The sequence below is a fragment of the Somniosus microcephalus genome, chromosome 6, assembly GCF_052327205.1.
Source record: "Somniosus microcephalus isolate GS21.2 chromosome 6, FLI_Smic_1.0, whole genome shotgun sequence".
Taxonomy (NCBI): Eukaryota; Metazoa; Chordata; class Chondrichthyes; order Squaliformes; family Somniosidae; genus Somniosus; species Somniosus microcephalus.
Genome location: NC_140992.1, coordinates 227391047 through 227415096, shown reverse-complemented (window position 1 = coordinate 227415096; position 24050 = coordinate 227391047). Strand labels below are relative to the sequence as shown.

At 44.9% G+C, this 24050-nt stretch overlaps 1 protein-coding gene across 3 annotated transcripts in view; it reads left to right on the top strand.

Moving 5' to 3' along the window:
• phkb (phosphorylase kinase, beta) overlaps positions 1–24050 on the top strand; it is a 337093-nt gene that overhangs the window by 300563 nt on the left and 12480 nt on the right. For all 3 annotated transcript variants that reach the window (XM_085991512.1, XM_085991511.1, XM_085991510.1), the window contains one exon: positions 18036–18170. In XM_085991512.1, coding sequence (XP_085847638.1) covers positions 18036–18170 — 135 coding nt within the window. The remainder of the gene's footprint in view (positions 1–18035; positions 18171–24050) is intronic.

The following is a 24050-nucleotide window of genomic DNA, read 5'->3' as shown; positions in this document are numbered from 1 at the left end:
GCAAGTACAGCAACTTCACGACATTCAATGCATTTCAATGGTGAGCCAGACAGCAAGATGCCGTTTACGCGAAGCTTTAGGTCCATAACCTAACAAATCTCTGTAAAAAAAAATATATATATATATTTATTCTTCTACCCTCTCCATTTTATTCTTTTGGGGATAATCTTAAATTCATGCCCACTGCTTGCAGACTCACCAACCAGTGGAAATAGTTTTTCCCCACTAATCTTATCAAAACGCTTCATAATTTTGAACATCTCCCTCGATCTGCTCTTATCTTTCTCTGTTCTAATGAAAAGCGCCCCACCTTCTTTAGTCTCTCCTCATAGGCCTCTCTTAGTGAATCTCTTCTGCACTCTCTATATAGCCTTGACAAGTTCCCTAAAGTAGGACACCGAAAACTGCACAAAATATTCTAGCTCCAGATTAGCCAATAATTTATATAGGTTTATTACTTGGCATTTGTATTCAATGCCCCTATTTATAATAGCTTAAGATTGTTGCATCTAAACCCCTAACTCTCTGCTCCTCGACTTCATTTAGGCCCTAAATTCCCATGCTTTTTTAGTGGGTTTTTTCTGTGCAGAATTGGGGCATTTTTTTGGTGGGGGGGGGTTGTGGAGGAATGGGCGGTAGAGTAAGATGGAAGTAATTTCCACTGACTTTCTGCCCCAAGATCAGTCCCCCATGAGTTTCTTACTGTGATACACCTGCTGAGTTCCCAGCCAGCTCTCCGGCATATATTACACTGAGGACCAGTGGTGCTGCAGCCCTAAATTTCCTGGGCTTATGATTGCAATGGTAAGTTAGAATAAGAAATATCGGCACAGATGTTCCCAGGGTCAGCAGATACTGGCAGAAGTGAGGTTTTTTTAGCCTGAAGCTTGCTGAGCAGCAATTACTGCAACTGGGAACAATCTTTTGGAGCTTTTTGCATTCAGCCAACATAGGCTTGGACTGATTGCCCATGGGAGTATGAGACCACCAGTAGATTCTGACCCTTCAAAATCCCACCCCCAGTGAGGAACTTCTCAGGTACAAGAATGGTATTCCCTATGGGCATACCACAGAAATTAGCCACACCACTAACACAATCTCCTGTGAAATCTGACACAAAGTACTTATTTAGCATCTCTGCCATTCCTTCATCCTCCATACAATTTCATTTTTTTATCTCTAATATTTTTCTTTGCTTCGCCTCTATATTTTCTATGCTTTTATTAATTTTCTGCTCTGTTATTTATGCAAGATTTGTCATTTGTTAATTTAATTTCTCTACTCACCCAAGGAACTACAGCTTTTGCTGTACTGACTTTACTTCTTGTGGGACTGTGTTCAGTCTGCACTCTGTTTCCTGTTGTTTGTCCATTGTTTTATTTGCCAATTTTCCTTCCCAATTATTCATTTTATTGTTCATATCTGGGCTAGTTCCCTTTTTATTTCATTGAAATTGGCTTTTACCCAGTCAAATACCTGTATATTTGACTGTTCCCTCATCTTTTCAATTATAATATTGAATCATACTAGATTATGCTAGCTATTTCCTAGATTTTCCCCATACCTTTCATTACCTATTAGCTTAGCTTATTAGTAGCACTCTTGCCATTTACTCAGAAAGTTGTAGTTCAAGCCCCACTCCAGGACTTGAGCAAATAATCTAAGTGGCACGTCAGTGCAGTACTGAGAGAGTGCTGCACTGTCGGAGGTGCTGTCTTTTGGATGAGATGTTAAACCAAGGTGCCATCTTCCTGTTCAGGTGGATGTAAAAGACCCCATGGCACTATTTGAAGAAGAGCATGGGGTGTTTTACCAGTTCCTGGCCAACATTTATCCCTCAACCAACACTACCAAAAACAGATTAATTTATCTCATTTTTGTATGTAGGACCTTGTTGTCCTTAAACTGTACTTGCCTACATAACAATGGTGACTACACTGCAAATGTAATTCATTGGTTGTGCAGCAGACTGAGGATGCTGTATACAGCTAGGTGCTTTATAAATGCAAGATCATTTGTTCATTCCTTCTTTACCCTGCTTTATTCCGTAGAATTGGATCCAGTACTGTCTCTTTCCTTGGATTAAAAGCAGCTTCATGTTGAATGGATATTTTCATAGAAAAACATAGGAGTTAGGAGCAGGAGTAGGCCATTCGGTCCTTCAAGCCTGTTCCGCCATTCAATGAGATCATGGCTGACCATCCAAATTAAGTACCCTGTCCCTGTTTTCTCCCCATATCCCTTGATCCCTTTAGCCTTAAGAACTATATCTAACTCCTTCTTGAATATATTTAATGATTTGGCCTCAACTGCCTTCTGTGGTAGAGAATTCCACAGGTTCACCACTCTCTGGGTGAAGAAATTCCTCCTCATCTCAGTCCAAAATGGCTTACCCCTTATCCCTAGACTGTGACCCCTGGTTCTGGACTCCCCTGCCATCAGCAACATCCTTCCTGCATCTAGTCTGTCTAGTCCTGTTAGAATTTTATAAGTTTCAATGAGATCCCCTCTCATTCTTCTAAACTCTAGCGAGTATAAGCCTAATTGACCCAATCTCTCTTCATACGTTATCCCTGCCATCCCAGGTATTAGTCTGGTGAATCTTTGCTGCACCCCCTCCATTGCAAGAACATCCTTCCTCAGATAAGGCGAGCAAAACTGCACACAATACTCAAGGTGTGGTCTCACCAAGGCCCTGTACAACTGCAGCAAAACATCCCTGCTCCTGTACTCGAATCCTCTCGCTATGAAGGCCAACATACCATTTGCCTTCTAAACTGCCTGCTGCACCTGCATGCTTATCTTCAGCAACTGGTGCACAAGGACACCCAGGTCTCATTGCACCTCCCCTTTTCCCAATCTATTGCCATTCAGATAATAATCTGCCTTCCTGTTTTTGCCACCAAAGTGGATAATCTCACATTTATCCACATTATACTGCATCTGCCATACATTTGCCCACTCACCCAACCTTTCCAAATCATACTGGAGTTTCTCTGCAACCGCCTCACAGCACACTCACCCATCCAGCTTTGTGTCATCTGCAAACTTGGAGATATTACATCTAGTTCCCTCATCTAGATCATTATTGTGAATAGCTGGGGTTCTAGCACCCTATCCCTGCGGTACCACATTAGTCACTGCCTGCCACTCGGAAAAAGACCCGTTCATTCCAACTCTTTGCTTCCTGCCTGCCAACCAGTTCTCTAGCCAAGTCAGTACCTTACCCCCAATCCCATGTGCTTTAACTTTGCATGCTAATCTCTTATGCGGGACCTTGTCGAAAGCCTTCTGAAAGTCCAAATACACCACATCCACTGGTTCTCCCTTATCAATTCTACCAGTTACATCCTCAAAAAATTCCAGTAGATTTGTCAAGCATGATTTACCTTTTGTAAATCCATGTTGACTTTGTCCAATCCTGTCACTGTTTTCCAAGTGCTCTGCTATTACATCTTTTATACTGGACTCTAGCATTTTCCCCACTATCGATGTCAGGCTTACCGGTCTATAGTTCCCCGTTTTCTCTCTACCACCTTTTTTAAATAGTGGGGTTACATTAGCTACCCTCCAATCCATGGGAACTGTTCCAGAGTCTACAGAATTTTGGAAGATGACCAGCAATGCATCTACTATTTCTAGGGCCACTTCCTTAAGTACCCTGGGATGTAGATTATCAGGCCCTGGGGATGTATTGGCCTTCAATCCGGTCAATTTCCCTAACACCATTTCCCTACAAATACAGGTAGACTATCCTTTATCCGAAAACCTCGGGACCAGCCGTGTTTCGGTTTTCGGAAAATTTCGGATTTCGGAAGGTGGGTCGGCGGGGGTCGGGGTCGGCGGGGGTCCGCGGGGGGCGTCGGCGTCGGGGGGATCGGCCGGGGTCGGGGTTGGCGGGGGTCGGCGGGGGGGTCCGCAGTCGTGGCTTGTCCGTCGCTGCTAGCCTGGAATGCAATGAAGTTCTGCATTTCCACCAACAGGTCGTCGTGCTCGGTCGGAACAGGGGCCGGCACCGCCGCGGGCTCAGAGCTCTTGTTGCTTTCGAGCCTTTGGAAGAGAGTCAGGTGGTTCCGCGGGGGGGTCGGCGGGGGGTCGTGCGCACGACTTACGCTGACCCTCTGCTCAGCGTAAGTCGGCGGGGGTCGGGGTCGGCGGGGGTCCGCGCTGGGGTCGGGGTCGGCGGGGGTCCGCGCGGGGGTCGGGGTCGGCGGGGGTCCGCGGGGATTCGTGCGCACGACTTACGCTGACCCTCTGCTCAGCGTAAGTCGTGCGCCACTCTGGTCATGTCGTGCGCACAACTTACGCTGAACGAAAAAACCTTCGGTTTTTAGAGAGTTTCGGTTTTCGGAAGTTCGGATAAAGGGTAGTCTACCTGTACTGATTTCATTCAGTTCCTCCCTCTCATTGGACCCTATGTTCCCCGGCCTCTCTGGGAGGTTATTTGTGTCCTCTGTGAAGACAGAACCAAATTATGTATTTAATTCATCTGCTGTTTCTTTGTTCCCCATTATAAATTCCCCATATTCTGACTGCAAGGGACCTACACTTGACTTCACTAATCTTTTTCTCCTCACATATTTATAGAAGCTTTTACAGTCAATTTTTATGTTCCCTGAAAGCTTACTCTCATACTCTATTTTCCCCCTCTTAATTAATCCCTTTGTCCTCTTTTGTTGAATCCTAAACTGCTCCCAATCCTCAGGTAGGCAGCTTTTTCTGGCCAATTTATATGTCTGCTCCTTGGATCTTATGCTATCCCTAATTTCCCTTGTTAGCCATGGTGGAGCCACCTTTGTTGTTTTATTTTTATGCCAGACAGGGATGAACAAATTCTGTAGTTCATCCATGCGATCTTTAAATGTTTGCCATTGCCTATCCACCGTCAACCCTTTAAGAAACGTTCCCCAATCCATCCTAGCCAACTCGCGCCTCATACCATCATAGTTTCCTTTATTTAAATTCAGGACCCTAGTCTCTGAGTCAACTACGTCCCTTTCCATCTTAATGAAGAATTCTATCATTTTATGATCGCTCTTCCTCAAGGGACCTCTCACAAGAAGATTGCTAATTAATCCTTTCTCATTACATAATACCCAGTCTAAGATGGCCTGATCTCTAGTTGGTTCCTCGACATATTGGTCCAGGAAACCATTCCATATTCACTCTAGGAATTCCTCCTCCACAGTATTGTTACTAATTTGGTTAGCCCAATCTATATGCAGATTAAAGTCACCCATGATAACTGCTGTGCCCTTATTGCACGTGTCTCTAATTTCCTGTTTAATGCCATCCCCAACCTCCCCACTACTGTTTGGGGGTCTGTATACAACTCCCACTAACGTTTTCTGCCCCTTGGTATTTTGCATCTCTACCCATACAGATTCCACATCATCCGAGCTAATATCCTTCCTTACTATTGTGTTAATCTCTTTAACCAGCAACGCTACCCCACCTCCTTTTCCCTTTTGCTTGTCCTTCCTGAATATTGAATAGCCCTGGATGTTGTGTTCTCAGCCTTGGTCACCCTGGAGCCATGTCTCTGTAATCCCAATTATATCATATCCGTTTACATCTATTTGCACAGCTAATTCATCCAGCTTATTACGAATGCTCCTCGCATTAAGACACAAAGCCTTCAGGCTTGTTTTTTTAACACTCTTAGTCCTTTTAGAATTATTTTTAACTGTGGCCCTGTTTGATTTACACCCTTGATTTCTCTGACTTCCACTTTTGCTTTTCGCCTTCCTATCTTTTGTTTCTATCCTTGTTTCCCTTTTCTCTGTCTCCCTGCACAGGTTCCCAACTCCCTGCCATTTTAGTTAAACCCTCCCCCAGAGCACTAGCAAACACTCCCCCTAGGACATCGGTCCCGGTCCTGCCCAGGTGCAAACCATCCAGTTGGTACTGCTCCCACTTCTCCCATAACTGGTTCCAATGTCCCAGGAATTTGAATCCCTCCCCCATGCACCATTCCTCTAGCCACGTATTCATCTGAAATATCCTGCTATTTCTACTCTAACTAGCACGTGGCACTGGTAGCAATCCTGAGATTACTACCTTTTGAGGTCCTATTTTTTAATTTACCTCCTAACTCCCTATATTCAGCTTTTAGGACCTCATCCCATTTTTTACCTACATTGTTGGGACCTATATGCACCACGACAACTGGCTGTTCACCCCCCCCCCCCTCCAGAATGCCCTGCAGCCGCTCTGAGACATCCTTGACCCTTGCACCAGGGAGACAACATACCACCCTGGAGTCTCGTTTGCATCCGCAGAAACGCCTGTCTATTCCCCTTACAATAGAATCCCCTATCACTATAGCTCTCCCGCTCTTTTTCCTCCCATCCTGTGCAGCAGAGCCACCCACAGTGCCATGAACTTGGCTGCTGCTGCCTTCCCCCGATAAGCCATCCCCCCCCCCAACAATATCCAAAGTGGTATATCTGTTTGAGAGGGGGATGTCCACAGGGGACTCCTGCACTACCTGCCTGTGCCTACTACTCTGCCTGATGGTCACCCATTCCCTTCCTGCCTGTGCAGCCTTTACCTGCAGTGTGACCAACTCACTAAACGTGCTATCCACGACGTCCTCAGCTTCGCGGATGCTCCAGTGTATATCCATTCGCAGCTCCAGCACCACAATGCGGTCTGCCAGTAGCTGCATCTGGATACACTTCCCGCACACATGGTCATCAGGGACACAGGAAGTGTCCCTGATTTCCCACATAGCGCAGGAGGAGCATGCCACGGGGCTGAGCTGTGCTGCCATGACTTACCCTTTAATTAACTTAAATTAAATTACATCAAATCAAAGACCACTAATTACACTACAATTAAATGATGTTAATTACTCAAGGGCCCTTGTTTACTAGCATTCCCCGCTACACAACAGAGACCTTAGAAACTATAAACCACAAAATTAAGACCTTCTAAACCTTAGACTCTATAGTTGATAGTTAAGGTTAATAGTGTATATCAACTATAGAGTAGTATAAATACTCACCTGGCTGTACTCACCCAATCAGCTGCTTCCTCTTGCCCGCGTCACTTTTTGAATCGTGACGTGGCTCTGGAACGTCACCACTGGTCTGTGCGATTGGTAAGCCTCGGAAAAAACCCGTGAAACTGAGTATAAATACTCACCGGCTGCTCCCAACACTGGGCCAATAAATGGTCAATAATCACACAAAACCCTTTCCTTTTCTGCCTTTTAGAAGTTCATTTAAATACAGCACTCACTCAAACCTAATTGAGAGATCTGTCATACATATTTGATTAGACAAGTAGCATCAATATAGCAAATTAAACAGTGAATTAGAGATTACAAGCCAAGTAACCAGACAAGGTTTGACATGGTATTTATTGCTAATAAAGAACTCAACTTTAGTTTTTGAAGTTAAGCATCAATCTATTTGCTGATCAGAGCACTCAAATTTACTGCCATATTTTTAATATATTTTATTTGTCAATTACAGAGACAGTTGGGTAAAAATAGTGTCTGTTGTATAGACACATTTCATTATGGTGATGGTTTTAAAATTCAGAGAAAAACTGAATTCAGGGGGTCAGTGGGTATGACTGAGTCTGGACATGAATTCTTTTTTCTGCAAGTTGTATTGTGCAAAAATGGCTAGGCTTTAGACTTGCACTGTGTTTTAAAACCAGAAAGGAAGTATATAGCTTTAAAATAGGCTTTGTTATGTAATCTTTAATAATATAGTTTGTCACAATTATAAAGATACATTGTTTCAAAGATGTAGTGGTTCCACCATGACAACTTGCATTTATATAGTGCCATTACGGTTGTAAAATGTCCCAAGGCTCTTCACAGGAGTATAATCAGACATAAATTGACACCGAGCCAAAGAAGGAGATATTAGGACAGATGATCAAAAGCTTAGTCAAAGAGGTATGTTTTAAGGAGCGTCTTAAAGGAGAAAAAAAAGGCGGTGAGGTCTACATAAGAACATAAGAACGTAAGAAATAGGAGCAGGAGTAGGCCAATCGGCCCCTCGAGCCTGCTCCGCCATTCAATAAGATCATGGCTGATCTGATCCTAACCGCCAATCTACTATCACAGAACCATCTCCTGAATCTAACAGAATTAGACACACGAACTAGGAGCAGGAGCAGGCTACACGGCCCCTGGGCCCCTAGAGAGGGAATTCCAGAGCTTCGAGCCTAGAGAGCTGAAGGCTAAATACTGGTTCTCTGTTCAACATCACAATAGTTTGACAGAAGCACAAAGTTAAATTAAGTAAGGTTACGCTCCTGAAATAGATCCTCACTTGACTGGAACATGGATTAAAGAATCGGGCACAAATGTCAGTACATCCAATTTGCAGCGCTCCCAATTTTTCAGTGATTAAAATCTCTCACTGGAAAATCAAGAGTGCCATGAATCAAGTGTACTGATCTATGTGCCTTATTCCTCAATCTACGACCCCATCAAGTGATAATCTGTCCTCGGAGTGTAGCCTCGCTAAATATATTGTATAAAGCATAGAACGAGAAAGACCATTCAGTCCTACACCTGGGTAGGACCGGGACCAATGTCCTAGGGGGAGTGTTTGCTAGTGCTGTTGGGGAGGGTTTAAACTAAAATGACAGGGGGTTGGGAACCTGTGCAGAGAAACAGAGGAAAGGGAAGCAAGGATAGAAGCAAAAGACAGGAAGGAGAAAAGCAAAAGTGGAAGGCAGAGAAATCAAGGGTGTAAATCAAACAGGGCCATGGTAAATAATAATTCTAAAAGGACTAAGAGTGTTAAAAAAACAAGCCTGAAGGCTTTGTGTGTTAATGCGAGGAGCATTCGTAATAAGGTGGATGAATTAGCTGCGCAAATAGATGTAAACGGATATGATATAATTGGGATTAAGGAGACATGGCTCCAGGGTGACCAAGGCTGGGAATTCAACATCCAGGGGTATTCAATATTCGGGAAGGACAGGCAAAAAGGAAAAGGAGGTGGGGTAGCATTGCTGGTTGAAGAGGAGCTTAACACAATAGTAAGGAAGGATATTAGCTCTGATGATGTGGAATCTGTATGGGTAGAGCTGAGAAATCCAAGGGGCAGAAAACGTTAGTGGGAGTTGTATACAGACCCCCAAACAATAATGCTGAGGTTGGGGATGGCATTAAACAGGAAATTAGAGACGCGTGCAATAAGGGCACAGCAATTCTCATGGGTGACTTTAATCTACATATAGATTGGGCTAACCAAATTAGTAGCAATACTGTGGAGGAGGAATTCCTGGAGTGTATACGGGATGGTTTCCTGGACCAATATGTCGAGGAACCAACTAGAGATCAGGCCATCTTAGATTGGGTATTATGTAACGAGAAAGGATTGATTAGCAATCTTGTTGTGCGAGGCCCCTTGGGGAGGAGCGATCATAATATGGTAGATTTCTTCATTAATATGGAGAGTGAAGCAGTTGACTCAGAGACTAGGGTCCTGAATTTAAATAAAGGAAACTACGATGGTATGAGGCGCGAGTTGGCTAGGATGGATTGGGGAACGTCACTTAAAGGGTTGACGGTGGATAGGCATTGCAAACATTTAAAGATCGCATGCATGAACTACAGAATTTGTTCATCCCTGTCTGGCATAAAAATAAAACAAAAAAGGTGGCGCAACCGTGGCTAACGAGGGAAATTAGGGATAGCATAAGATCCAAGGAGAGGACATATAAATTGGCCAGAAAAAGCAGCATACCTGAGGATTGGGTGCAGTTTAGGATTCAGCAAAAGGAGGACAAAAGGATTAATTAAGAGGGGGAAAATAGAGTATGAGAGTATGTACTGGCCACGCTAGACGTGCTCCTATCTAGTTATCCAGCAAGTTAAACACTTATTCAAAATAATTCTTCGTGAAGCCGTTTGCTGTTTGAAGCCTTTACTTGAACAATTTTTGTGAAACTGTAAACAAAGATAAAGTATGTTTTGTACATAAACTGAGTACTATACATTCGATATTACATAAGATATAAACATATTTACAACAGTAGAATAGACTAATTGTATAACTAACTAACATTTGGACTCACTTCTGTAACTATCAAATATTAACCTTTTATAAACATAGTGTTATCAAAATACTACTCTGACAACGTTGCTATTGTGCTAACAAACAAAGATACTCACAGATATTGTGCTTGGCCTAACATATGAAATCAGATTACATTGGACTGTGAAACCCTTATGGAATCCTCCATTACTGCCAGGTTCTTCCTGGAATTCTACTTCCTGGGATTCTACTTCCTGGGTTACACAGGAAGAAAGGAACGAAGGTCAAATGACCTCTCACAGGAAGAAAGGAACGAAGGTCAAATGACCTCTCACAGGAAGAAAGGAACAAAGGTCAAATGACCTCTGTTTCATACAAACACACTGCTAACACATAACCACCACCAGAGGGTGCTATCTGCACATAAAATAGTCCATCGGTCCAGAACACTCCCCGTCTGGGGTCGTTAACGACTCCACATAGTCCGAACTCTACTTGTCACTGGAGTCCTCTGGCGACAAAAGAAGAACCACCTCAGAGACAGTCCGTCGGTGTCGACGATAGGATGCAGCTTCCGTAGACTGCTGTGAGGGGGTAGGTTGCGTTCTGCTACACACAGTTCCAATCTGGGTATGGTGAGGTCTGGCTGGGGTGCCAACTTGCCTCTGTCAAAGACGAAGCCGATTTTGCTTTGTCCTTCTTGAGTGGTGAGCTTTAGATAAGCCACACTTGCAATGGCCTTAGCGGATGCGTCTGCAAAGACACAAAACTCTTTCAATTGGGCATTTAAGGGAGAGAAAGACGAATAGCAGCGAGGTATTCGGATCTCCTGTAAGTCTTGGAGTGAGTCTCTCCATCTGTCCCACTCTGCTTCCATCTCTTCAGGGAGAGGTGAATCCCACTCTTCAGCGCATGTGGAGAGTTCCCTGAGGAGCAGCCTGCCTTGTATGGTGACAGGGGCTAAGAAGCCGAGAGGGTCGTATAGGCTGTTGACTGTAGAGAGCACTCCTCTATGTGTGAAGGGTTTCTTGGCATCTAAGACTTGGAACGTGAACGTGTCTGTTGCTATGTTCCACGACACCCCTAGGCTACGCTGTAGGGGGAGGTCATCAGTGAAGAGGTCTAGGTCTTTGACGTCCTTAGCACGATCTTCAGGGGGGAATGCCTCCATCACTGCTGGTCTGTTAGAGGCTATCTTATGGAGCCTGAGGTTGGATAGTACAAGTAGTTCCTGGGCTCGTCCGAGGGTACTAATGGCCTCTGCTTCGGTCGGGAATGACTTCAGTGCGTCGTCGACATAGAACTCTCGTTCGATGAACCCTCTCACATCACTGCCATAGTCGTCGTCTTCTTCCTTGGCAGCCCTCCTTAGTCCGTATATGGCGACAGCAGGGGATGGGCTATTCCCAAAGACATGGACACGCATTCTGTAGTCCACAATGTCTCTATTGGGGTCATTGTCCCGATACCACAGGAAGCGGAGGACGTCTCTGTGGTCTTCTCTCACCACAAAGCAATGAAACATGTGCTGGATATCGGCCGTGATGGCGACGGGCTCTTTCCTGAATCTCATGAGCACTCCCAAGAGGCTGTTGTTAAGATCGGGCCCTGTGAGGAGTACGCCGTTGAGAAAGACTCCCTGATATGGTGCACTGGAGTCAAATACCACGCGGATCTGACTACTGCATGGGGTAAGGTAGCTTGGACGACCATTCTCCAAGATGGAAGTCTTGAGTGTGCTCACCTGAGATGGCTTGTTCTCTAGTGTGCGACGTCCTACAGGGTACACATTAATGAGGCATATCTTGGAGCATGCTCTTGCGTTCACTCCTTCTCCACACACCTCGGTGCACCTAGATGTAATCTCTGGACCGGCAGCTCCCTCTCTCTCCCCGCCGTGCTCTGAAGCGGGAGGAGGCGTCTCTGACTTCCAAGGAGCTGGGCCTGGGTGTAGTGCTGAAACGTGCCGATCACTTTCGCCTTCTGTGCATTTTGCATCTACCTTGCAGTTCTTGGCGAGATGGCTCGTGGACGAGCAGCACTTGAAACATATAGAGTTCTCTTTAAGATATTGTTTCCGATCTTCCAGGGACATCTCCCTGAAGCCTCTGCACTTCTTTAAAGGATGGGGCTTGTTGTGGATAGGGCATTGTTTGCTCATATCCTCAGGTTTCTTCTGAACCTTTGTGTGCTCAGTTGAGGACACTTGCATTTTGTGGACAGATATTGGTGTCTTTCCATGTCTGTCGAACTTGTCTCTTCTGGCACGTGCTGGGTGGGAGGAGAAGTTGAAGCTGGGGTCGTTCCTGGCTTTGGCTTCTTTACGGATGAATTTAACGAACGCAGAGAATGGTGGGAACGCCACGTTGTGCTTTAGCTTGAACTTTGATCCAAACGTTATCCACTTCTCCTGCAGGTTAAATGGAAGCTTCTCAATGATGGGACTTACCCCTCTGGAAGTGTCTAAGTACGATAGACTGGGTAGGTAGCTGTCCTGCTTTGTGGCTTCGAGTTCCGACAGCAGATCTCCAAGGTCGCGGAGCTTCTGGGGTTCCTTACTCGTCAACCTCGGAAAGTTCTCCAACCTGTCAAAGAGAGCCCTTTCAATGGCTTCGGGCGAGCCGTAGCTTTCTTCCAGCCTCGCCCAAGCCTTCTCCAACCCCTCTGGCAGCTGTCCCACATTGGCCGCTTTTATCCTGCAGGCCTGTCCGGCGGACTCTAGGCCGAGCCATTTGATAAGGAGGCCGAGCTCTTCTCCTGCTGACAGGTCTAAGCTCAATATGGCATCGTGGAAGCAGGACTTCCAAGCCCGATAGTTCTCCGGCCTGTCATCAAACTTGATTAACCCCGAAGTCACCAGCTGGGTGCGTGCAAGGAATTTGGCAAGGTCGTAGGTGCTGGGACCTATGCCAGGGTTGCCTTGGCTAGGGGCTCGTGTTGGGGGTCTCAAGGAACTGAGAGGGGATTTGCCTCTGACTTTCTCTATTCGGCGTCCTATTCCTCTGCACCGTGTCTTCCGTTCTGCTGGGGGAGACTCTGCGGCTTGAGGCACACCGTCTGCTTTGACCTTGGTTGGCAACTTGTGCCACGTTATACGAAGTGCTTGCGTCTGTAGAGATGTGCGGGCCTCCATCCCTTTCTCCTGTAAACTGTATGTCGGCATGGTCGCTCACGTAATCTATGGTGCGCTGTCGTGGACTCTGCCACGGAACGGGAATTAAAGGTTTGTAAGCTGTCTCGGGATCAGCTCCCTCCAAAATGGCCTTGAATACTTGTGCCTCGGCTAATGCAGCATCTATCTCTTTTTGTTGCTGCAGAGCGTCTAATGTGGCTTGGAGACGGGCCTGTTCAGCCTGGCGTTCCACTTGGTGACGGGCCTGTTCTGCTTGGAATCGGGCCTGTTCAGCTTGGAGTCGGGCCTGTTCAGCTTGTGATTCAGCTTGGAGATGGGCCTGTCTTACTTTTATTTCTATTTCACTGTTCGCATGCGCAGCTCTGGCTTGAGCTGCCACTAGCTTAGCCCGTGCTCTGGCGATAGTCACGCTTATTCTAGAACCACCTGATGACCGTGAACCAGCTTGCAATCTGACGTAACCGGAGCTTATAGACCGATTGTCACCTTCTACAGTTTCGTCTGCCTTTTTAAGGTCTTCTCCTCGCTGCAAAGCATTTTCGTTATTATCTTCTGACATGTTGATGTGAGGTAGATGTGCTCTGCGAGGTTACGGCTTACTCTGGGTTCCTCCTTCTCCGCTCTTCACAGCTAGCCGTATTGCTATCTTTTCACTGATATCTTTTCACTGTACTGGCCGTGCTAGACGTGCTCCTATCTAGTTATCCAGCAAGTTAAACACTTATTCAAAATAATTCTTCGTGAAGCCATTTGCTGTTTGAAGCCTTTACTTGAACAATTTTTGTGAAACTGTAAACAAAGATAAAGTATGTTTTGTACATAAACTGAGTACTATACATTCGATATTACATAAGATATAAACATATTTACAACAGTAGAATAGACTAATTGTATAATTAACTAACATTTGGACTCACTTCTGTAACTATCAAATATTAACCTTTTATAAACATAGTGTTATCAAAATACTACTCTGACAACGTTGCTATTATGCTAACAAACAAAGATACTCACAGATACTGCGCTTGGCCTAACATATGAAATCAGATTACATTGGATTGCGAAACCCTTATGGAATCCTCCATTACTGCCAGGTTCTTCCTGGGATTCTACTTCCTGGGTTACACAGGAAGAAAGATACGAAGGTCAAATGACCTCTCACAGGAAGAAAGGAACAAAGGTCAAATGACCTCACACAGGAAGAAAGGAACAAAGGTCAAATGACCTCTGTTTCATACAAACACACTGCTAACACATAACCACCACCAGAGGGTGCTATCTGCACATAAAATAGTCCATCGGTCCAGAACAGAGTAAGCTTGCAGGGAACATAAGAACTGACTGTAAAAGCTTCTATAGATATGTGAAGAGAAAAAGATTGGTGAAGTCAAGCATAGGTCCCTTGCAGTCAGAATCAGAGGAATATATAATGGGGAACAAAGAAATGGCTGACCAATTAAATACATACTTTTGGTTCGGTCTTCACAAAGGAGGACACAAATAACCTCCCAGAGATGTTGGGGAACATAGGGTCTAATGAGAGGGAGGAACTGAATGAAATCAGTATTTGTAGGGAAATGGTGTTCGGGAAATTGATGGGATTGAAGGCCGATAAATCCCCAGGGCCTGATAATCTACATCCTAGGGTACTTAAGGAAGTGGCCCTAGAAATAGTAGATGCATTTCTGGTCATCTTCCAAAATTCTATAGAATCTGGCACAGTTCCCATGGATTGGAGGGTAGCTAATGTAACCCCACTATTTAAAAAAGGTGGTAGAGAGAAAACAGGGAATTATAGACCGGTAAGCCTGACATCGGTAGTGGGGAAAATGCTGGAGTCCATTATAAAAGATGTAATAGCAGAGCACTTGGAAAACAGTGACAGGATCGGACAAAGTCAACATGGATTTACAAAAGGTAAATCGTGCTTGACTAATCTACTGGAATTTTTTGATGATGTAACTGGTAGAATTGATAAGGGAGAACCAGTGGATGTGGTGTGTTTGGACTTTCAGAAGGCTTTCGATAAGGTCCCGCATAAGAGATTAGCGTGCAAAGTTAAAGCACATGGGACTGGGGGTAAGGTACTGACTTGGATAGAGAACTGGTTGGCAGACAGGAAGCAAAGAGTTGGAATAAACGGGTCTTTTTCCGAGTGGCAGGCAGTGACTACTGGGGTACCGCAGGGATTGGTGCTAGGACCCTAGCTATTCACAATATATATAAATGATCTAGACGAGGGAACTAGATGTAATATCTCCAAGTTTGCAGACGACACAAAGCTGGGTGGGCATGTGTGCTGCGAGGAGGATGTAGAGAAACTCCAGTATGATTTGGACAGGTTGGGTGATTGGGCAGATGCATGGCAGGTGCAGTATAATGTGGATAAATGCGAGATTATCCACTTTGGTGGCAAAAACAGGAAGGCAGATTATTATCTGAACGGCAATAGATTGGGAGAAGGGGAAGTGCAACGAGACCTGGGTGTCCTTGTGCACCAGTCACTGAAGGTAAGCATGCAGGTGCAGCAGGCGGTTAAGAAGGCAAATGGTATGTTGGCCTTCATAGCAAGAGGATTCGAGTACAGGAGCAAGGATGACTTGCTGCAGCTGTACAGGGCCTTGGTGAGACCACACCTTGAGTATTGTGTGCAGTTTTGGTCTCCTTATCTGAGGAAGGATGTTCTTGCCATGGAGGGAGTGCAACGAAGATTCACCAGACTGATACCTGGGATGGCAGGAATGACGTATGAGGAGAGATTGGGTCGATTGGGCTTATATTCACTGGAGTTTAGAAGAATGAGAGGGGATCTCATTGAAACTTATAAAATTCTAACAGGACTAGACAGACAAGTTGCAGGAAGGATGTTCCCGATGGCGGGGGAGTTCAGAACCAGTGGCCACAGTCTAAAGATAAGGGGTAAGCCATTTAGGACAGAGATGAGGAGGAATTTCTTCACCCAGAGAGTGGTGAACCTGTGGAATTCTCTACCACACAAGGCAGTTGAGGCCAATTCATGAAATATATTCAAGAAGGAGTTAGATACATTTCTTAAGGCTAAAGGGATCAAGGGATATGGGGAGAAAGCAGGGCCAGGGTACTGAATTTGGATGATCAGCCATGATCTCATTAAATGGCGGAGCAGGCTCAAGGGGCCGAATGGCCTACTCCTGCTCCAATCTTCTATGTTTCTATGTCCATCATACCCACCCCTTCAGCAGTTTATCCTGTCATGCATTCTATCCACCCATTTAATCTCCTGAGGGAACATTCTATATAAATATTCCCTGACGCCCAAAGATAATTAAGCAAAACTAACAATGGAAAACTAACAATAACTTGCATTTAAAAAGCACCTTTTACGTAGAAAAGCATCCCAAGTCACTTTACAAAAGCAGAATCAGACAAAAAATATTACACCAAGCCAAAGAAGGAGAGACTAAAAGGAGGTGGTTTTTAAGGAGGAGTGGGAGGTTGGGAAGAAGAGAGGTTTATGAAAGGTAGTCCAGAGCTTAGGGCCTAGACAGCTGAAGCCACAGCCACCAATGGTGCAAACAAAGGAAGTCGGGGATACCCGAGAGGCCAGAATTGGAGGAACGCAAAGTTCCTGGAGGGTTGTGGGGCTGGAGATGGTTACAGAGATAGGGAGAGTTGAGGCCATAGAGGGATTTGAACACAAAGATGAGAATTTTAAATTTGAGGCATTGTCAGACCAAGAGCCAGTGTAGGTCAGCGAGCACAGGGGTGATGTGTGAACGGGACTTGGTGCGAGTTAGGACACGGGCGGCCGAGTTTTGGATGACCTCAAGTTTATGGAGGGTGGATGATGGGAGGCTGGCCAGGAGAGCATTGGAATAGTTGAGTCTAGAGGTAACAAAGGCATGGATAAGGGTTTCAGTAGCTAAGGTTGAGACCATCTGTTACGCTGCCTCTGCTGCTTCCCTCCCTTCCCCTAGCCCAACTTTCCCCAAGGATCCCCCCTTCCCTAGCCCTGAACTTGCATCTTTCCCTCGTTTCTCTCCTATTTCCCCTCATGCCCTCTCCGAGCTCATTTTGTCCATGAGACCCACCTGCTGCTCTCATGACCCTATTCCCACTAAACTGCTGACCACCCAAGTTCCTTTCCTGGTCCCCATGCTAGCTGATACTGTAAATGGTTCCTTCCCTGAAACCAGTTGTCCGCCATAACCGCTCAAATCTACATCCCTTAGATTTAAGGGAGCGGAGATGGGTGCCGTACCAGGGAGAACGACCAGGGTGAGCGAGAGTAAGGGTTTTACAGAGGACAAGGGCATTTAAGCTGGAAGTGTTAGTGTGATTGAGCAGCTGCAGAAGTATCGAGATAGTTGGGAATTTGGAAGAGTCATTAGAAGTGACTTGGGGGAGAGTTTTCTCCAGGGGTGACCACAGAAGGAGAGTGGTGAGGGATACAAGGAATTGACCAGAGATGGCCTTATCTGTGACTGCGACGATTCAGTATAATATGAATCCCAGGTGGCTGTAACACTAATGTAGAGATAAGTAAACTAGTATTGAAAATTAATTCAGGCAGCATAAAGCCAAATGTAATGCAGTAATGATTACAAGTGATGTCAGGGTGGTGTATGATGGTTTAAGATAGAAGCCAGCTGCTGAAAAATCTGCAAGAGTTACCAGATGACATCCTTCCTGACATTCTAATGTTGATATCAAAATAGTCTAATACAGTCAGATTTTAATGGAAACTGCCTGTAAAAATACATTGAATTGATTTTTGCTAATATCATAGGCTAGTGTTCCATGAAGTCTGAAGATCTGCTTCATTTTGATGGTTAGGTACTGTTTGTCATTTCTCTGCCATGTTCTTTTATCAATATAATTATGAGTATATGCTTTCACATTTAATTCAGATGGATCATCCATGCTATGAAACATGAACTGAAGATTCGAGGTGAGGATCTGCCCACCAATTATCTGTACCAGATGTCACCAAGTGATGTTAAAAAGCTTCTGCTGGATATTCTGCAGCCTGACCAACATGAAAGGTACTCTGAACCAATTAAGTAATGTTGCAACCTGAATACTGTTGGAGGTGCCGTCTTTCGGTTGAGACGTTAAACCGAGGTCCCGTCTGCCCTCTCGGGTGGATGTAAAAGATCCCATGACACTTTGCAAAAAAGAGCAGAGGTGTTCTCCAGGTGTCCTGGCCAATAGTTAGCCCTCAACCAACACCACTAAAACAGATTATCTGGTCACTTATCTCATTGCTATTTGTGGGATCTTGCTGTGCACAAATTGAGTGCCACGTTTCCCTACATTACAACAGTGACCACACTTCAAAAAAATACTTGATTGGCTGTAAAGTGCTTTGGAACGTCCTGAAGCCGTGAAAGGTGCTATATTAAATGCAAGTACTTTCTTTACTGTGTAAAATAAAGTTTTGATTTAATAGAGGGGGTGGGGGGGAATTGAGACCATTATTATGATCATTTTTGGGTCCTTCTTCAAGGAAACAATTTAAATAAAAATGCTCATCAGATAAATTTTGAAGCTGCGTTATCAACTTAGCCCCATTATATATAGATTTTTTTTTTAACCAGTAGTCTTGTGTTTCAATGGAGTGGCATGTAGCTGATATGTATGTATGCAGCAATTGAGTTGAAAATTAAATATGTGGGATTTCAGCTCACTTACTGATGATCTGAATACCAAAACGATCTGCTAGAGGAATTTTTAGCAATTTTAGTACCGCCATCGGGTTACATATGCTTAACTCAGGAAACAGCAAACTGCAGGAAATTTATATTGCAATATTATAGAAATGAATTCGGGAGCTATAAAAATAACACCAGCACTTGCAGAGGATCAGAATATAAATCTTCAGCCTCTAAATGTAACACCTTAAAAATGATAGCATATAGGCCGCTGTAAAGTGAGACCAAAATAGATTTACTGATGGTGCAGATGGTCAAATTAACTAGAAAATTAGACAAATTAATTTGTTTTCCCAAAGCTCCTACCTAAACTCTCGTCGTGGCTGGAAGGGCAAGGTGGCAAATGTTTTTTTTTACCAAAAATTATTCTTAAGATAAAAAGGCCTCTGATGAGATTGTAAACCCTCGTTCTGTACAATCAGAGGGTACTTCAACAGCTCATCCACTTCAGAAATGATGTACAAGACCCTGATGTATATGATTTGCTTCCTTTATAAATGGAATTGCTAATAGGAACATAGGTACAGGAGTGGGCCATTCAGCCCCTCGAGCCTGTTCCACCGTTCAATGAGATCATGGCTGATCTGCGACCTAACTCCATATACCCACCTTTGGCCCATATCCCTTAATACCTTTGGTTAACAATTGACCCAGCATCAATTGGCATTTGTGGAAGAGAGTTCCAAACTTCTACCACCCTTTGTATGTAGCAGTGTTTCCTAATTTCACTCCTGAAAGGTCTGGCTCTAATCTTTAGACTATGCCCCCTAGTTCTAGAATCCCCAACCAGCGGAAATAGTTTCTCTCTAACTACCCAATCTGTTCCCCTTAATATCTTGAAAACTTCGATCAGATCACCTCTTAACCTTCTAAATTCTAGGGAATACAACCCTAATTTGTGCAATCTCTCCTCGTAACTTAACCCTTGAAGTCCGGTATCGTTCTGGTAAACCTACGCTGCACTCCCTCCAAGGCCAATATATCCTTCCTACGGTGTGGTGCCCAGAACTGCTCTCAGTACTCCAGGTGTGATCTAACCAGGGTTTTGTATAGCTGCAGCAGAACTTCTACCCCTTTGTATTCTGGTCCTCTAGATATAAAGGCCAGCATTCCATTCTCCTTTTTGATTATTTTCTGTACCTGTTCATGACATAATAAACTGTTTCACTACAATCACATACTCTGCACTACATAATTTAATGTTTCACCCACATGAGGATTTTTCAATGCAGATAAGGAATTCAAATAAGATTGGAAATGACCCACAGGAGTGCTGCTACCTGTTGTTTTCTTGCTGTTGATCAATGCTATTTTTATTTATCTGTTCACTGTTATGCCAGAATGATTGGGTTTTGACTATTCTGCTGTCTGATTGGCTATTTGCTGTCCTGCTTTTCTTCCTCTAGGCGATGACTTTAACTGGCTTCTGTGATTTTGCAGAAAATTCATGGACTCAACTGCTACTTTTAGGAGAAGTAAAATACATTAATGTAAACTCATTATGTTAATTATACATATCATTAAACGTCTTACTGTTTAAACTACATTATGCCCTTCCCCTCAACCTCGTCCTTCTCTTTTATTTGAGAGATTTTTTATAACTCTTGTATTCAGCACGTGCTCGGGAAGAGAACTCTTTCCATTTTGAGCATCTCATGTCACTATCAAGCATTCACAGTTCAGGTGTAGCAGAATTAGTAAAGTTCCCTCTACTCTGCCCAAACAATGTATCTTCACCATATTTTCAGAAGAGCATCCCCTATTGTTTTATTTTTCCAACCACCCTGTGATCTCTAAGTAAAACTGCCAATTAGTATGCGCCTAGAAGGGGATTAACTGCCCTTACAGCCAGGAGACAGAGGAAAGCTTCATCCCATCCCATTAGGCTGGACTAGGTTCAAAACCAGGTCGAAGAGGTGAACGGTCAGTGTCTAAAAACCCTGGACGTGAAATTCGGCACCTTAGCGCCGGCTGATAAGGCTAGTTTCAGAGAATAAATGGCGGCTGCCTCGCTTCGGCCCATTTCCGGCAGGTCCCGCGGCAGCTGTGATTTTGGGAGATTGGCAGCGCGGTCGTTGCCTGTGCTCACTAGAGAGATGATAATGAGGCAGATTGTGGCGTCAGTCAGTGCGCAACGCTGATTTAACACACGACCTGCCGCTCCATTCAACGCCCTCTCCAAATCACCAGCGCTATTTAAAGGGGTCAGCAACAACTTGCAGCTGATTTGCTTTTTGATTTCTACTGGCTCTGTGTAAGTTTGTGCAACTGTTTGGAGCTTTCTACTGTTGTTTAAAGTTGGTGAGGTGACAGGGAGTAGTGTTGCAAGTGGAGAAGGCTTTGCTTCTGATTTAAAGAGTTCTGCTCACACCATTTGTTCCCAGTCATGGGGGCTGTACTTGCAGTCTCCCTCACGCTCGAGTATAACAGGGAGATTGAGCAGGAGCAGCAAAGAAGAGGACAAGCTGCTCACTGAGGGAGGAGGAAGAAGAGGGGCAGGAGGGCTCTCAGCAGGTGACCTTACCCACCTAGGGTCTTCCGAGAGCACTTCCCCTACCTGCACTTAAGCCAGGAGCAGTGCATTAGGAGGCTTCACTTCACCAAGGACATGGTCACAGAACTCTGACACATGGAACCAGACCTGCAGCCTCAGAGCAAGGCGACAATGGCGCTGCCAGTGGCCCTCCAGGTCAACCGTGGCCCTTAATTCTTCGCCACTGGATCCTTCCTGTCTGGAGCAGGAGACATAGCTAACATCTCCCAGTTCGCCATCCATTGCTGCATCTAGGAGGTCACAGAGGCTCTATACTCCAGAAGAAGGGACTACATTGTCTCCTCTCTGAACAGAGAGAAGTGGGAGGAGTGCACATGTGGCTTTGCCAGGTTTTCGGTCTTCCCCATGGTGCAGGGCGCCATCAACTGCACACATGTGGCTTTGCGGACACCGCATATCAATCCTGAGATGTACCGCAACCGTAAAGGCTACCACTCACTTAATGTGCAGTTGGTGTGCGACCACGCCCAGCACTCCAGCACATCGTGATGTTGTATGCCCGGTATCCTGGCAGCAATCATGATACCTTCATCCTGTGCCAGTCCAGTGTGCCAGCAATCTTCCAGCCACCACGTCAAACCTGATGGTGGCTGTTTGGAGACAAGAGCTATCCGCTCTACACCTGGCTGGTGACTACCCTCCGCAACCCCACCACTCGTGGCCAGCACTCATAAACTAAGAGCCATGCTGCCACGAGGAACCTCATCAAGCAGACCATCGAGGTTCTGAAGCAACGGTTCCGTTGCTTTGACATAGAAACATAGAAGATAGGAGCAGGAGTAGGCCATTCGGCCCCTCGAACCTGCTCCGCCATTCAATGAGATCATGGCTGATCATCCAAATTCAGTACCCTGTCCCTGCCTTCTCCCCATATCCCTTGATCCCTTTAGCCTTAAGAAATATATCTAACTCCTTCTTGAATATATTTAATGAATTGGCCTCAACTGCCTTGTGTGGTAGAGAATTCCACAGGTTCACCACTCTCTGGGTGAAGAAATTCCTCCTCATCTCTGTCCTAAATGGCTTACCCCTTATCCTTAGACTGTGACCCCTGGTTCTGGACTCCCCGGCCATTGGGAACATCCTTCCTGCATCTAGTCTGTCTAGAATTTTATAAGTTTCAGTGAGATCCCCTCTCATTCTTCTAAACTCCAGCGAGTATAAGCCCAATCGACTCAATCTCTCCTCATATGTCATTCCTGCCATCCCAGGTATCAGTCTGGTGAATCTTCGCTGCACTCCCTCCATGGCAAGAACATCCTTCCTCAGATAAGGCGACCAAAACTGCACACAGTACTCAAGATGTGGTCTCACCAAGGACCTGTACAACTGCAGCAAGACATCCTTGTTCCTGTACTCGAACCCTCTCGCTATGAAGGCCAACATACCATTTGCCTTCTTAACCGCCTGCTGCACCTGCATGCTTACCTTCAGCGACTGGTGCACTAGGACACCCAGGTCTCGCTGCACTTCCCCTTCTCCCAATCTATTGCCGTTCAGATAATAATCTGCCTTCCTGTTTTTGCCACCAAAGTGGATAACCTCGCATTTATCCACATTATACTGCATCTGCCATGCATCTGCCCAATCACCCAACCTGTCCAAATCATACTGGAGTTTCTCGGCATCCTCCTCACCGCACACACGCCCACCCAGCTTTGTGTCCTCTGCAAACTTGGAGATGTTATATCTAGTTCCCTCGTCTAGATCATTAATATATATTGTGAATACCTGGGGTCCTAGGACCGATCCCTGCGGTACCCCACTAGTCACTGCCTGCCACTCGGAAAAAGACCCGTTTATTCCAACTCTTTGCTTCCTGTCTGCCAACCAGTTCTCTATCCAAGTCAGTACCTTGCCCCCAATCCCATGTGCCTTAACTTTACACGCTAATCTCTTATGCGGGACTTTATCGAAAGCCTTCTGAAAGTCCAAATACACCACATCCACTGGTTCTACCTTATCTATTTTACCAGTTACATCCTCAAAAAAAATTCCAGTAGATTAGTCAAGCACGATTTACCTTTTGTAAATCCATGTTGACTTTTTCAGATCCTGTCACTGTTTTCCAAGTGCTCTGCTATTACATCTTTTATAATGAACTCTAGCATTTTCCCCACTACGGATGTCAGGCTTACCGGTCTATAATTCCCCGTTTTCACTCTACCACCTTTTTTGAATAGTGGGGTAACATTAGCTACCCTCCAATCCATGGGAACTGTTCCATAGTCTATAGAATTTTGGAAGATGACCAGCAATGCATCTACTATTTCCATGGCCACTTCCTTAGATTATCAGGCCCTGGGGATTTATCGGCCTTCAATGCCGTCAATTTCCCTATCACCATTTCCCTACAAATACTGGTTTCTTTCAGTTCCTCCCTCTCATTAGACCCTATGTTCCCCGACATCTCTGGGAGGTTATTTATGTCCTCCTTTGTGAAGACAGAACCAAAGTATGTATTTAATTGGTCTGCCATTTCTTTGTTCGCATTATAAATTCCCCTGATTCTGACTGCAAGGGACCTACGCTTGACTTCACCAATCTTTTTCTCTTCACATATCTATAGAAGCTTTTACAGTCAGTTTTTATGTTCCCTGCAAGCTTACTCTTATACTCTATTTTCCCCCTCTTAATTAATCCCTTTGTCCTCCTTT